At 34.7% G+C, this 16,711-nt stretch overlaps 3 protein-coding genes across 4 annotated transcripts; 1 reads left to right on the top strand and 2 right to left on the bottom strand.

Annotated features, from left to right (window-relative positions):
* The first annotated feature begins 3,701 nt into the window (after positions 1-3,701).
* On the top strand, positions 3,702-5,857 carry LOC147404509 (protein ELF4-LIKE 4-like). 2 transcript variants are annotated; one of them, XM_086440514.1, is made up of 2 exons: positions 3,702-3,865; positions 5,200-5,857. In XM_086440514.1, the coding sequence occupies exon 2, from the start codon at positions 5,237-5,239 to the stop codon at positions 5,579-5,581; it is 345 nt and encodes a 114-aa protein (XP_086296640.1). In that variant the 5' UTR covers positions 3,702-3,865; positions 5,200-5,236; the 3' UTR covers positions 5,582-5,857. The 2 variants fall into 2 exon arrangements, with proteins under 2 accessions (XP_086296640.1, XP_086296641.1); XM_086440515.1 differs by lacking the exon at positions 3,702-3,865 and adding an exon at positions 3,890-3,973.
* A 6,362-nt stretch (positions 5,858-12,219) lies between these two features.
* Positions 12,220-12,858, bottom strand: LOC147404510 (RING zinc finger protein). Its single transcript, XM_086437747.1, has one exon. The coding sequence runs from the start codon at positions 12,831-12,833 to the stop codon at positions 12,378-12,380; it is 456 nt and encodes a 151-aa protein (XP_086293873.1). The 5' UTR covers positions 12,834-12,858; the 3' UTR covers positions 12,220-12,377.
* Positions 12,859-15,635: 2,777 nt separating this feature from the next.
* Positions 15,636-16,277, bottom strand: LOC147404511 (Tetratricopeptide repeat (TPR)-like superfamily protein). Its single transcript, XM_086437748.1, has one exon. It carries the CDS (start codon positions 16,260-16,262, stop codon positions 15,783-15,785), a length of 480 nt encoding a protein of 159 aa, XP_086293874.1. The 5' UTR covers positions 16,263-16,277; the 3' UTR covers positions 15,636-15,782.
* Between the last annotated feature and the right edge of the window lie 434 nt (positions 16,278-16,711).

Consider the following 16,711-nt stretch of genomic DNA (forward strand, 5'->3'; position numbering starts at 1 on the left):
ACTGACATGTACCCTAAGCTAATAGATATGCCCTGGTACGGGGGCTGACATGACTTCATAATAAGCCTTACATAGTATTACATAGGGGCTCCCGGGTGACTCCGGGCCAAGGTACACCTAAACTTTAGGTGTCAAAGTACATGGCCGTTACACTATGGCACATGCATTCTTTTTAGGGGTTAAGTGAGGTATAAGAGAAAAAATAATAAAATTGGTGATGTATTAGTAAATTTTTTGGGGTTTGAAGGAGTAAAACAAGAAAATAATAATTAGAGGGGTATTACTGAAAAAAAAAGGATGAAGCGAGGGGGGAAAATAGGAAAGACAATAAAGTTGAAAGGATAGAGAGAGAAAGCAATTAAGTGGGACCCACATAAAAGGGTGGATGGGATGTTTATCCCCCTTAGAGCATCCATAGTGGACAAATTAATGTCAACATTTAAAAGTTAGTCGACAATTTTTTTTTTTTTGGAAGGTAATGGGGGATATTTAACGGACTCCCAACCGACAAAAGAAAGTTACAATCTCACATAGGATTTGCCCACGACATCCTCATTTACAATGGAACGCAGTTGAGTTGGGAACTCAGAAAGAGACAAAATTGAACTTTGAAAAGATTTAAACCACGATACCAAAAAATCTACCACCTTGTTTGTTTCTCTATAGATAAACGAGAATCTGACCTCTTGAAATGACCTTGAGAGTTTCTTGATAGAGTTGATCATTCTCTTTGCATACCAAGGCATAACAGTTTGACCCGAGATAAATTAGACAACAAGCTTAGAATTAGGGTCCACACACAACTTGCTAACTTGTAAGGAGATAGCAAACTTCAACCCTTCTTTAATAGCTCGAAGTTCGTGCATTAGAACATTGTCTCCCATAATACACCTGGCATGAGTTACTAGAGGTGATCCTTGATCATCCCTTATAATGGTCCTTTGGCCCCCATAGAGTCCTCTAAGCGATCTATCCATATTAAGTGCATATCATCCCCAAGGGGGTTTTTTTCACTGGAACCTAATACACTCCTTGTGGTAGAATGTCACATTAATTGCCCAAGAGTAAAAAAAACTGTCTAGAATAAGGCATGTCTTCAACCTTTAGCCTTAATAAGAGAATCTCAATTGACATCATTAGTGATCAGTCTTTCGATCTCAGTAGCTGGCAAGTATTCATTCTGAAAAATTCTCCAGTATCTTTTTGTCCATACATGGTAGATGAATGCACAAAAGCTGCATTTTTTGACCTCAATGGCCGGGTCATTACCCTTCCAATTTCTTGTGATCCACTCAATTTCGGATTCCCACGAGATATGCGTTCTCATAGTAAGAGATCTTTTAAGAACATTGATCCATATCTATTTGGTGAAGGGACATGAGCATAAAAGATGATCTCTATTTTTTTTATTTGTGCTAAAAAACACACAATAGGCCTGATTAAGCTTACCACTCCTGACTAACAAATCTTGGGTTTTAAGGCTGTCACTAAAGCATATCCAAAAGATAAAATGATGCTTGAGGACCACTTTGTTGCTCTACACAATCTTGGCCTAATCCTTGTTGTTAGCTTCCTGACAAAGAAAGAATATGCTGAACAGGTGGTGAAAGTCCCAGTGGAATCAACAGTCCGCACAAAATTGCTCCAACGGACACACTATCTCTTGTGTTAACTATGTTAGATGCTAATGTGACAAGGATGATTGACAAAGAGTGAACTTTTGAGGGGAATTTGAATTTCGATGTGAGTTGTGATAGTACTACAATTTGATTCCGCGAGAGACCAAGGCTGTCTTCATTGTAAGAGCTAAAAACAGGAAAAATGATGACGGTGGAAAGAAAGCCAAGATTGAACCCATCCAGCTATCTCCATGGTATAAGGGTTATATGGGATGGCGACACATGAATCATTGGTGCACCTTGTCAAAGAGGCCGACCCACATTCAAGGCAACTAATGGTCCTAGCAAGTAAGCATTGGGGTGAGCCACAACTTGCAGAGTGAGTGTGAAGAAGATGAAGGATAACTATCATCACAATCAAACCCAAATAAATTGGTCATCAAGATCGACGAAAAGTTTTATAGATGCGAGAGGTCTTCTTTTAGTATGTAGATTTGGGCCACATATTGGAGAGTTTCAGCATCATTTATGATTGGAATGAAGGACTAACACATCCAACCGTCCGAGCATGTGCGTGAGAGATGAAGAGAAGGGTATGAGAGAGGAGAAGGAGAAGAAGCCATGGAAGGAGAGTCTCTTGCATGAAGTGAGAATATAAAACTTCTCTTTATAATATATATAGCTCTCAGGGGCCAATTGCATGCTATTTTAAGTGTTACAGTGTAGATTTCTTCATAGTTGCTTTCAGAACTACAATAAAATTAACTTTATAACAAGTTGATCTATTTTAATTTACTTTTGACCATAAATTGGGAGTCAACCAAGTTTTTAAATAACAAAAATAATGAGATCGATCCTTTAAGCAATTTTGGTCATGACCAAGGATATATGAGAAGCAATGAGTCAACCATTTCTGTATCAAAAGACAATAAAAACTTACATTTATGTATCAAAATATAAATTAAAATTTTTTTTTCCTATAGGTTTTATGTAGATGCATTTTAATTTTTCCCTAGCTTTTGCACTATAATTATGTGGATATGCTATATTCTTTTGTATATCTTGCATCTCTTTCTTTTTAAATGTTGTATTTCTTTTCTAAGGTATAAAATTTGTTTATTGATCAAAATGAAAGTAGGGTTTTCTAATGAGGTCAACTCATCCAACCTACCCACAATTACCTAACTCGGACTAACCTGAGCTCAACCCAATTTTGGAATATCAAGGTTGAGATTGGGTTGGTGAGCTCAAGCCCGATGGTTGGGTTGAGTTGAGCTCAGGTTGAAGGTTCTGCTATGTCGATTGAGCCTAGGTTTACCCATCCAACCTGCCTAGATTACAATCTTAAGAAATACCCTTCCACGCCCCTCCCCCAAAATTTTCAAGCTAGTGACATGTCCCCTTTACCTCGGTCCCCTCTAATAGGTAAACCAATTATCTTCAACCTTCAAATAAAAATTTACCATTCTCTTCAACTTTAAGATTCTATCTCCTTGAAACAAAAGCAAAAGATGATATGATTTTGATCAGAAAAATCAAAGGTTTTCTACAAGGAACTAAGTCATAGGGCTATCAATGGATAGGGTTCAGATCAGGGTTGATTTGGTACCAATTCGATTAGGATCGGATCACATTTTTATCAAATCTCAATGTTAGATCCATAATCGATCCAATAAAAATTGGATCAGGCCATACCCATTTTGTTATACAAAATCTAAACAAGCCTATATATTTAATATGATTTATATCCTTTCTCACATTCTATCAAATTAGGTCCCTATTAGATTGTGACATTATTTGATCAAGAACTGATCCAATAAGATATCAGTTCGGAATGTTATGGGATAGAATCCTTATCGGAATCCAAATCCTCAATCCAGATCAGATCTAATCTAATCATAATGGATCGGATGTCGAGTCTGATACTCTGATCCGATCCATTGACAACCTTATATTAAGGTCCAGGCTCGGTCTGTCTCGACTCTGGACCGAAATTGGACCCAAAATTGGGCTGGATTTTAAGGCCCATGGGTCATAATATTTTATTATTTATTTTAACATCCCTAGTTTAGGTGTTGGGGTGCCCCAGCCCCCAGCCGCGGTAAAACTCTGCCATTTACAGTTGTATTAAATTGATTCGCCTGCTCTGGTTAAGACCATTGTACCTCTCTCTTTCTCTCTCTCTCTCTCTCTGCAGATCTCTCTCTCCCTTCGTTCAGAGGATCTTCGTATTTATCTTCCACCAAGTAAGATCTCTCTCTCTCTCTCTTTTTCTCTCTGTGTTATATATTTTTGATTGCTATTGTCTTGGTTGCAAATTTGCAATAATTTTCTATGGATTTGGAGGATAACAGGTAAACTATATAGTGTTCTATGTAAATTTATTCAAATTTTGGTAGTTTTGTTGATATATTTGACTTCTAACCTAGATTATGTCCAACTCTTCTAAATCTTCTTCAAATAGATTTCATCAGAGCTAGATTTCAACTTTGTTTCTGCATCTCTGTTTGAATTTGATTGATTTTTAGGGCAGCAATAAATTATAAAATCACTAGTTTTCAATCTCTAGAATTTTTAAATGAACCCAAACAATAGAATTTCCAATTGGAATCAATTTGAATTTTAAGTTTCAGAATTCTGATTTCCACAGAAATTCAATTTCTTGATTGCAAAACCCAATATTAAATTTATGGGTTTTTCTTAATATTCTCTTCTGTCTTTTCTTTTGCAGTATCGGTACCCTTTTTCCTCTATTCTTTGGTACTAATTTTGTTTTTTGTTATTTATTTATTTATTATTATTATTATTTTTGGTTCCCTTTTTTGGAAAAAATGGATCTACTCTTGTATCTTATCATGATTGAAAAAAAGAAAGAGGAATCTCATCTTTGTTCCACTTGGTCTCTCCAGGAAACCATGATTTGTCTCTCATGCACATAGTAACCAAATTCAGATTCAGTAATTATTTGGCTGGGATTCAATTCGGATAAATTCGGGAAAGTTTCATAAGAAATGGGAAAATTTGGGGGAATTACAATTTTGTTTTTTGGCATTCTTACCAAAATACATCACCTTCTACCTCCCTAAAACCCCATCTTGTTCTTGAGATTTTAATGGTGAGAAATCAAAATTTTAAGGTGAAGGGTAAAATTTTTATCATATTCGATTATTAATCAATAGACCACCTATTAATTTGTTGAAACCTCGATTTAATCGGTTTGTCCCTCATTCAGAGATTTTTAGAGAAAATTTGTGACCATGCTCCTGCACAGATTAGATCAATAGATCACCAATGAATTAGTCAATTTAATCGGCTAGTCCCTTATTCAGAGATTTTTAGGAAAATTTGGAGAAATTCGTGACTATGCTCAATGCTTAGATGCCTAATCTTTTTCTGGGGTTTTCTTAATGTATATGTAGAGATCAGACAAGATGATGGTATCCAAAAGCTTTATCCCAAAGATATGGGGTCAGCTTATCCACACCAAAAGAAAAGAAAAAACATTTTAACCAAATCTCATCAATTACTGTATTTTTTGCATGTAGTCTCACATTCATTTCTCTTCTGTTTTATGAATTAGGGTGGCTGGTTTTGACTTGACTTAATTTTGACTAAAAATGGAGGGAGAGACATTATCAGATCTTGGCAATGGTACCCAAGTAGATAACAAGGTGGTACAGACATTCCAGAAGAGCTTTGTTCAAGTCCAAAACATATTGGATCATAACAGGTTGCTAATAAAGGAGATTAACCAAAACCATGAGTCAAAGATCCCCGACAACTTGAGCCGAAATGTGGGTCTGATAAAAGAGCTCAACAGCAACATTAGGAGGGTAGTTGATCTCTATGGCAACCTTTCGTGCTCTTTCACCAAGTCCATGGAAGCTTCATCCGAGGGGGATTCAAGCGGGACCCTTAGATCAGATGGAAAGCCTGGCCAGAAAAGAATTAGGCCTGGTTAGAAGCCAGAAAAGAATTAGGCCTGGTTAGAAGCTTGATTAGACTGAAGGTTTCTTATAAAACTCTACTGATTCTTTTAACACGTCAAGAAAGTAGAAAATTTTAAGACATTAACATTAGTTGAAATTAGTTCTGCACTTGTTGTGTATCATCAGAGCTTTGTCTCAGCTTCATTTTACTTCCCATAGTTCTCATTAGAAAATAATTGTTTGATACACTCATGTTGTAATTCTATGTAACTATCTCTTATTTCTTGGAAATTAAGATGGTGTTTCCCATATCTTCTGTTTTGGACTTATTCTACTGTTATGGGTATTGAAGGTTACCTATCCAAAAAAAAAAAAGTATTGAAGGTTATCTCTCACTTAAAAGTTATCTGTGTTTTTAATGTGATAAACTGATGGTTTGGTGAATCCAACTTAGATTTCTTTTGTTTCATATGAAAAGAGATGAAAAAAGTTTGAAATTTGATTTGGGTCTTCATATTTTTATCTTTCTTTACCATTTTCCTATGATGCACACCTCTACTTTTGGTTGGAATTCTTAATCTCTTATGTTCTTTTTTCCATCTGAGTCTAAAGTGATTGTTTACTTTCTAGATCCTAATTGAGGACTAATCTGAAATGGTTGGGTGGGAATACTGTTTTGTCCTCTCCCTTCAACTCTAAGTCTTCTGTTGTCTTTTCATAGGAAGCTACTGTACATGATTCTTTCACTTTGTGTGGGAAATGATAGTAACATGTATTTCTGTAAAGACCTGCAAAGCCTGGATCTTTGTGAAGATGCTTTGGTCACACACCATAAGTTTGGAATCTTAGAGATCATTAGCTTTTTGACCACTGTTTTTTTTTTCCAACTTCTAACCTATGTTAATCTCATTGTTTGGAAAAAAAAAAAAAAAAAAAGATTTTTTTTTTACTTTTTTAAGATAAAGAGAGATTCTATTGGCATACCAACTTTTACTTATAACACTCCAATCCTTGTGAAATTGGGTAAATTACCATTTTGTGCACTGAATATGGCAAAAATCCGGTTCTGATACACTGTTCATTGATTGGGTATTTGACTTTAACATTACCTGTGTCTCGCTGGTTATTTCTAAGCGAGATTGTTGATAATAAAAGTGATGATCTCGCTGGTTATTTGTCAGCGAGATCGGTGATTATAAAAGTAATGATCTCGCTAGAAAACATGTTTCAGGAATAAAAATGAACAGTGTATTGGCATGCGGAAATTTCTCTGTGAATTTAAATGGTTTTCTACATATGATTGGCGTCTTATAAGTAAAACAATTGGTGTGTTGATAGCAGCTCTTTTAAAAATAAAATAAAAACTGCACTAGATTCCAAGAAAAAGGTTGATGTCCAATCCCCTAACAACAGCACTAGACCCCAGATGTTCTTTATGGAGTTGGGACTGACCTAAGTTTCTTCCCTCACACACTTGTGCTCCCCTTTCCTTCCTCTCTTTCTCTTTTGTATGGTATATAATAATAAAACTGGCTTCATTTTGATGATCTCAAAGCGCCTTTGTTGGTGGACCTAAGGAACTGTTATAGCTTTTAACTTTTTAAACCCTTTATAACAACAATCACAGTTTGATTTTCTAAAAAAACAGGAGAGACCCACATGAATAATTGCTCCAATTATCCAGTTTGGCTTACATTTTCAGTAGTGATGATGTTGGTCTTTAATTCCATCCACGGATGTTGAGTCCTAGAGAATTAAATGAGCAACAGAAGTGGGTGTTGTTAATAGGACTTCAATTCTTACATTTTCAGTAGTGATCCAAATCCAATATTACTGACTTCTTAAGATAAAAGGTATTAGGTCCACTGCATCATGGACTTGTGATCAATAAGATATCAAATTAGTCCCACTCCGACCGATATTAGGAGAAACCCAATCCAAGCTTTAGCCAAAATCAGTTGGAACAAACAAGAAAATTGGATCAGATAATTAATTTATTGAATCATATTTTGTTTAGGTGGAAGATGCTTTTTCTTCCCCCACCTATTTCTTTCTACCAAATTGGTTAGGAAATCATAGTCTCTCAACTTTGAGAATTAAAAAGTAATAATCACAGGTACTTGATGATTAGATGCATTGAATTAAGATAATAATAGTTTAGTTAGGTCGATAATTCAATGTGTAAAATGACCAATGCTACCCCCATTGAATTATATAATTTATAATATCAATTACTTAGAGAAGAAAAATGACTTTTTTTTTTCCCATAGTCGGTCATCTTCTTCAAAGCCTTTCTTAAAGTGTTCTTATGACGTTTATAAAGATTAGAATGTAAAGTGAGGGTAACTAAAGACTTTTAGTATTCTTTCCATCCTCTTTACTCTTTAGTAGCTTTGGGCTTCTTTTGGTGTGGTGGCCAAATTTGTCATTTGGCGACTGCCTAGCTAAAAGAAGAAAAAAAAACGCACACAATTTGATTGGATATGAGTTCAAAACTGACCATCACCAAATAATTATTGACTACTTGGTTTGTCCAAATGAAAGTTCTTTGTTTCACTGTGTTGATGTGATCCATGTTAGTAATCTCCCGTTTAATTCTTGAAAAATTCATGAATTTTTCAATCAAAGTATCATGAATTTTTCGCTATTATTCTCCAGATTATTGAATTATTATAAATAGTTCACAGATTTTAAGTTTGAAAAGAATAAAACATGTATTTTTACGAATTTTTATAAAATTCAATTCAATGAAAAAAAAATATTACAATAATTTGTTGTATGTTACAAAGTGTAAACTTGTAAGTTGTGACATGTAACACAAGTCGACTTTGAAACGGCCATGCTTCAAAATTTTAAAGAAATCCTCGTTTTTACATGACAATTGACAAATGTCTTTCTTATCTTTAAAAAATAATGATATGTCCCTCTACTTTTATTTGAGATTAAACCTTAATTTTTCAAATTGATGATTTGTCTTTTGACTTCGATTTTCTTTTAAAAATCAATGGAACAATAACCTTAATGTCCTTATTATCACCACTATCATTATTTCTATCACCAATTTCATCATCACCATCACTATTAACATCACTATTATATGGTCGAATTTTTTATTTTCGAATTTTTGAAATGAAACTGATAATGCACATATAAAGCATATGCCGCATATTTTCCATTTATCGAATTTTAGATTGGATCTTTGCAATCCAAAATCGAATAGAACTCAAATTTTTTCTATATTCCAAATTACTAAAAAGGGATTAGATAGAGCCATAGGCGTGTTTTCTTGAGATACGAGTAAAAAACCATCTACAGTTATGTGCGTACCACCACGTCAGAAATGTGAAAATCGCAGTAAATCTCCATGTCAGGCCTGCATTACTCTTGTCCAAATGTAATATTGAGTCCAACAAACCCAATAAACCAAACTACAATAATTAATTGGATTCACAATTTTATTGGTACTTGGTTAATTTATTGTATCCAACCTACACAAATAAAACTGTACCACGAGCTTGTTCACTACGTACTGGTTTGCTGTTCAGTTTAATTAGAGTACTGAATTCGGTAACTTAGGTACAAAATCCTTAAAAAAACAAATCTCAAAACTCTTTTAAGCATTTAAATTACCAAACACCAATTCTTTAATATAAATGATGATTTAAGGGTCCTAGCTACAGATCGCTATCTTATCAATCTCCAACTAACAATATATATATATATATATATATATATATATATATATATATATATATATATATATATATTTTAAATGCTATAATAATTATATTATTAGGGTCTCTATTATTTTGGGATCATCTAAACATCTAATTTTACTTAAATTCCAAACTCTAATGCATGGAGGTCATCTTTTTCTTCATTTTGAAACAGTTGAAAGTTTAAATGAAAAAATTACTCCTTAATCCTGAAATAGATCGCTCTAGGCTGTTGACTTTTAGGCTTTGTTATTTTCTTTGGCTAGTCATTGGGGGCACCCATGTATGTTTGATGAATGGGGTGCACTTCCTAGTGAAAAAATAAAGTTTTCCTCATTACAATTATTAAAAACACTCCAATCTGATTTAATTTGAACGTCTTTGGCGCGTGGAATCAAGAAAAACTTGGCATGTTCTTTGAAGGCTTGGCGGAATCGAGACTGGTTTGGATCAATTTAGGCTTTTTTTTTTTTTTTTTTTGTACATATAGCATTTTAGTGTTTACTATTAATGTAAAATGAGATTTTGTGATTATAACTTATTTAAAAAAAAAAAAAAAAATTATGAGAGAGCTTACATTGTCACAATTTTTTCTTTGTTGGTATGTGGTTTGTTGTACACTATGAACTTAAAAGCGAATTGTATTACAAACTAGTTCGCTATGTATCTATTTGCATTTTAGTATCGGAGTGAATTGGTACAAAGTATTCTAAAAAACAAACCTCATAATTCTTTGAAGCATTTAAACCATAAAAGACCAAACATATAACCCAAATGATGAGTTGAGAGTCCTAAAAATTGCTAATTTTGTTGTGGATATAAAATATGGTTACTTTACTTAGATCGAGAGAATTTTATACGTTATCCTTCAAATGAATCCCTATATAATAGAGTTTGGATACCTAAGTACATCACAAATCATTTTGGCAATATCATGACTTTGGGTGTTGACAATTGGCTGAATAGATATGTGTTAGCATATTCTACATAGTTTGACCATCTCATAACTATGGGTGGCGTCGTCGTTGCAGATCGTATGTGGTTTGACTTTGAAACGGGCAGCTCTTTGTTATAAGACAGGTGGTGTTTTTAATTTATTTCGTGCCCCTTACATTTTCGTCAAAATTTGAAACACCTCCTTGGAAATGTCATGTGTAATTCAATGGAGAGTTTCTTCAAAATTTTGAAGCAGGCTACCTGCTTCAAAGTTTTTTCTGTTTGTATGTTATGTTTAAGTTACTTAGTTTGGTAAGATAACCACTAGGTCAGTTTAACCACTCTACTAGAATATTATTAACATGTAAGGTTAGATAACGTACCCATATTAGTGTATATGCATAGGCAAATAAACTTTCCATAATCCTCAAAGAATATTCCTCTCTCGATTGGGCCGTTTTCCTTTGCACAGAATGGACATCACATTCCTAGGAGATGTCCATGATTTCATTTGTGACATTCAAGATGTTTTGGGAGGAAGGATTTATTAGATTTGCTATATTTTTTTGTTCAAATTGATTATTTTCTCTAGGACTCAAAGCTGATTTTTTTTTTGCTCCCTGAGTTATTAATCTCTGACTGACATTTTTTATTTTTATTTTTTTTTATGTATAAGAATTATGGCACCATCTTGATTTTCTTGAGATCATCTAAGAATTATGGAGGTTATCCTTTTTTTTTTCATTTTGACACAATTGGAAGTTTAAACCAAAACATCGCTAGCTCTTTATTTTCTTTTGGAAAGTTGTTTGGGGGCACCAATATGTTTGATGAATAGGGCGCCCTTTCTAGTGATAAAACAAAGTTGTCCTCATTACAATGATTAAAAACACTCTAATCATTGACTCATTTTCATCCAATTCCTCTTTAAAAACTTGACTGTTTTCTTCAAGGCTTGGCTGAAGAATGTTTTTGATTAATATTAGTTGTTTTAATAACCAAAAATAATAATAATTTTTTTAAGAGAACTTACATAATCACAATTTTTTCTTGATTAATGATAATCTGACTCCCTTTTTTGTACTCTTCCTGACTAGACAGTTCACAGGATCATAAATATTTTTACTTGTGTATCCCAAAGTAAAGGATCTACGGTTCTGTGAAGGGAGTGTACAAAAAAGAGAGTCAGATTATCAGAGACTTTTTTTCTTATAACGCGACCACTGATGAAAGGAGCTACTACTTGCAGACCACTCCGAACCGACTGCACCCAATCACCTAAAATTTTTCCCTTGGTACCCTTTGATACGATTGCACTCCAAAAAAATAAATTGCACTTCATCTTCTTAGTCTTTCCATCAAAACACACACACACACACACACACACACACACAGGTGCAACTCTTTGGAATTAGAAAAAGAGGTTTTTTTTACGAATGTTGGGGAGGTGCAAGAGGTGACTGCCTGTGATCAGCAAATAGTTGCTCCCTTAATAACTCATACCAAAAAATACCACCAAATAATGAAAAAACAAAATGGGTTATGAAACAAAAGGAGAAGAAGAAATAAAAGATTGAAGAAGAACAGATTACAGCAATCCAACAATAGCCAACCTTTAATTTCTTAGTTGTTCCAACAATCAGTCACTTTAAAGCTGAAGAGCTATTCCAAGTTGAAATTCAAATCAAATTAACTTCAGAGAAGAAAGAAAGTGAAAATGAAAAAACAGGATGCATTTATTAAGAAAATAAAATAGTTATCCACTCCCCACCCCCAAAACACCATATTTTTTCACTAGTCCAAAATCTGGTAAAACCAAGACAAAAAATGGAGTTCCATTCATCAAAATAACAGGGATGCCCACATTAATTCCTGTTTTAACTGTTTGTTTGCCAAAATAACTTTTTTAACCAATAGAAAATTTCAAATTTTTTTGTTTGTTGTCGTTGTCGTTGTTGTTGTTGTTGTAAAAACAAGCATTACATGAGGTATATGGCAGAGACACTGCTGGGCACTTAATTGACACAACATTTCTAGTTGAAAATGAAGTATCTATCCTACATGGGTACATCACATCCATGTTAAAATGTGTCCAAAACACATCTTTTCACACAAAAATCCAAAAACTTCACAAACAAACAAACCAAAAGAAAAAAAAAATTACAAATGAAACAAAATCAACACAAGTCTTGCCTTGGTTTCTTCCTAACTAGTATGCAACCTCTGTGATGATCTCTAAAGATCCTGATCTCAGAACAATCTCTCAAGTCTTCAAGACTGATATATTGTTGCTTCACCATCCTTGAGAAATCACCCAAGCTATCATGTATCCAAACATATGGGTGGCATGTTTCATCATAGTAATATAACAACCTCTTCATCCCTCCACCACCCCCACCACTACCACCACCACTGTTTGGCATGTAAGCCTTGTAGATGTTCTTGCATTTTAGCCTCTTTGATGACCCTGGTTTAATGGTGTGGCCCTTCTTCAATATGGATCCCACCCTTATCTGCAATTCGATCGGCCTATCGGTCAAGTTCCACACCCTCGTGCCTAGCCCGGCAGTTCGGGTGTGGTGGCGACATTCATCCATACACCCCCCAACCCAAAAAATGCCCAATTTCAGCATTTCTTCTGATCAACTTAGCCCAAGAGATTCACATCCATATAAATATTGTAAAATGATCACTTTAAGTGATAGCAATTATGTTTTCAAACTGTCGAGTCGACTCAGAACACAGTGAGTCAACTCGAATTAAATTGGATTTTGTGGTAACTCATCCCCAAAAGTATTTGGAAGTAACTCACTAAATTAACTCGTCAACTCGGCCGAATCAGTTAAAAAATGGCATAGTCAATCAGAAACTCGACCGAGTTATTCAGCTATGTATAATATATATTTTTTTGTGAAGAATAAAACATAAATATCAGCTTATTAATTTATTTTAAAATATTAAAATTATTTCTAAAATAGTTATAGATCTAAAATATGTTTATTTGACTCATTTTAGTCGATTTGCGAGTTTTCAACTTGACTGGACTTGATGGACATTGGAGTCGAGTGGAGTCAAAACTCAGTTGAGTCCACCTTACCCCAACATAGATTAGATGGTCCTCATCATTTGCGAGTAGAAATAGTTGTTACAAAAGGTTTTAGATATAATTTAGAATTTTTATGTTGGGCCCTCGTTTTGATTATGAGAAAGAAATTGGTGGAGTCCTCGTAGCCTCAACTTGCTTACCATATTGAAAACAAACCCAATTAATATGCCGGAAATCTTGCTTTTGTTTTATTTTGAAAGGAAAAGCAACCTATCCAAACCATATATTTTCAAGCTTCATGATGAGGTATTATTTAGTGTTGCTTTTAACTTTCATCATTTAGTTTCATGCTTTAGGATTATTACCTCCATGTATAAATCATCTTTCCATGGTTTTTAAACTCGATATTGCGTCTCGTCTTGTTCAGCTCCATTACCGAGTCGTCTCGGACGAGTTTTCCGATACGTTTGAGACGTCTCGTGAGATAACTCAAAAAATTACACTATGAGAAGTAAAACTCGGTCAAAAAATGACTTTGTGAGTTGATCTCGTTCAACTCTGATACCGAGTTAACTCGGGCAATACGTCTCGGTCTCGGACGAGTTTAAAAATCATGTATCTTTCACGTTAAAAAAAAAAAAACTTGTACATATATAGCTGCTTTATGATTATATAAAAAAAAAATTGATGGTTTAAAAACATTTTGAAGGGATTAGGTTCATTATTTTTATGTCCATTATATATAAAGATAGATAGATTTAACAAACAGGAATCAAAGTTGGGTGATTAAAGTGGAGGTGTGTTTTTGGAGTGTTATAAATCAAATTAAAAAGGATATTTTATAAAGTGGTAATAAGATCAACCATGTTTTATAGAACTGAAAGTTGGGTAATCAATAAGCACAATGTTAATAGATTGAGTATAACAAAGATGAAGATGTTTAATAGAAAAAAAAAATGTAAGAATAACTCCAATAAACCATAATAAAGAAAAAAAATCAATTGAGATGTTTGGATATGTTCAACAAAGATATATTACTACACTTACTTATCTGGTTTGGCCATTAGGCCTGATTCATGTTTAAGGCTTGGGAGCTAGCTAGGTATCGCTCGGCCCTACTTTTATATGTTTGGATATTACAAATTTTCCCCATAGCATTTTGGAATGGGCTATTTGTATGCTGGCACATCCTAACCCCACAGAAGTTTCCCAATGCACAATAGGATAAGTCATGAGACTACCAAGTTTCAAACACATGGCTAGAGGAGCAATGCTAATATGTATAATTATAAATATAAGAAAATTTGTAGGTTGGCGCAGGCCTGAGTGCTTGATGGCCGTGTTGAATTGGGCTTGGGTGTACAAAGGTGATTTTTATCTGGCTCGACCCAATTTTCTACGAGGAAGGCTTTCTGGACCATGGCTCTAATTCGACTTTCATTACTTTGATTCTGAAAAAAGAAGGGGCGACGGAATTGAGAGATTTCAGGCCTATTAGTCTAATTTCATTTACTTATCAGATCTTATCCAAGATTCTAATTGGACCGATTTTGTTGTCTAGATTTACAACAATATTATGGCTCATATTCTTGGGTTATCATTCCGAAAAGTTGCTATTTTTCTAAAAAATATTCTCCATCATCAAAAAATTAAAGACTCTCTCTTTTAAAACGTTAAGTTTCATTAATATTGTTTTATTTTAGAATCATGATAATCTGATTACCCCACGTGGCACACTCAATCGACTCTCCTGACATGACAAGTTAGGAACCATAGATCTGTAAGCCTCAGGAGACAAAACTGCACTTCCCCCAACAAAAATGTGTATTCCGAGGGACTTGTGTATCCTAAGAGAAACAGACCTACGATTTCTGAACTTGTCACGTCAAGAGGGTCGATTGCATGTGTCAAGTGGGGTAGTCAGATTATCATGACTCTTTATTTTATTGTTGTTCCAAGACAGTCAGAACGCTGAGATTCTGGTTCTCAAATTTACACATTAGGTGCCATCAATAGCAAAGGCGCCTCCGAGCAAATTAATGTCCCAATTTGTATTTTAATATCTTTGACCAAACTTTGCTAGAAGCAATCATCTTCAAGCCATATCAGCTAATTTCAAATAAAAAACATAAACCCCTCAAAAACTAAACATGAAGAAAAAAGGACTAAATTCCCTTCCATTTCTTAAAAAAATTAAAACCAATCCTTGACAACAAATCCAAGCATGCATGTCTTCCCTTTGTATCGTAAATTATTTGAATTATTTGAGCACCACAATTTCATGTATAATTGGCAACTCGTTGTGTTGAAAACCGCCTATTTGATATCACATTGCAACAACAAAAACCTTTCCAAGACAACATTTTTTCATACCACAGAATATGCATCATGAAACCTTATTAAGGTTGTAATTAATTTCATATAATAGAAAAAGCTTTATAGTACTAGGCTTAGTAATTCTTACTTTCCCCTGCCAGAAATTACATTCCATTTACTAATCTTATACTCCCAACAATTTTATTACCGATATAACTCGTCAAGGAAATGTCCTGGGGCAATCATATGTCACAGAGCACGAGTCGTCGACTTTGACAGTGTAGCTATGGTCAGGTCCTCTAAGGAAGAAAGGAAAGTGTACCAACAAGTTGCACACACACATTGAATCCACCTGCATCAACCACTTACAACAATCCGAATCTGCCTCCGAGTGGTGGTGGTGGTGGTGTCGATGCGTGTGTCTGTGCCTGTGCCCATGTTCGTGCTCATGTTCATGCTCATGCTCATGCTCATGCTCATGCTCACCACCTTGATTTTCATGGGCCACTTGTGGAGTTATGTTGGGTTGTTTAGTATTTGTTGGAAGATCTTCGTGGTGGATCGGCAATAGTGAACAAGCTTGGTTTGCCAAAGCAAATTCCGAGAAGCAAAGTGGGTGAGGGGGAGTTGACATGATCTTCGGTGTCAACATTAGAAAAATTGTCGCAAACGTTAGCGCTCCAAGCCTAACTCTTTCCATAATTGTTTGGTCTTAGGTCCTTAAGTGAGAATGACTCTGCCTCCTTGTTTCTAGTTATGCTTGTAGTCTAAGTCACATTTTTTTGGCCTTCTCATTTTATTGCTTCTATATGAGTCACATTTTATTGGCCTCCCCAATTTCTTTAGGGTAGAAAAAATTTGAACGACAAAAGAAACAAATTTAATATGTTAAATTATTGAAGAACATTGGTTGGAAGGGTGCATGAAAGGTGACTCATGCATTGTGCCTGAGGTTTAGCAGTAATTAGGTGAGGTACTAGTTATCCTTCACCTAATTGGGCCAATGGTCGGGTTTGGGTACCACTATACCTAGACAAGACCCGTATTATTTGGGTCTGAAAGGTGGACTTCGGATCAACCAACTTGGTAGGCCTTGTTGGGCAATTGGGAACTAGTTTTAGATGGTGCAATGACATTCCAATTGCCTTT

The sequence above is a fragment of the Akebia trifoliata genome, chromosome 4, assembly GCF_017979445.1.
Source record: "Akebia trifoliata isolate Shusen 1 chromosome 4, ASM1797944v1, whole genome shotgun sequence".
Lineage (NCBI taxonomy): Eukaryota > Viridiplantae > Streptophyta > Magnoliopsida > Ranunculales > Lardizabalaceae > Akebia > Akebia trifoliata.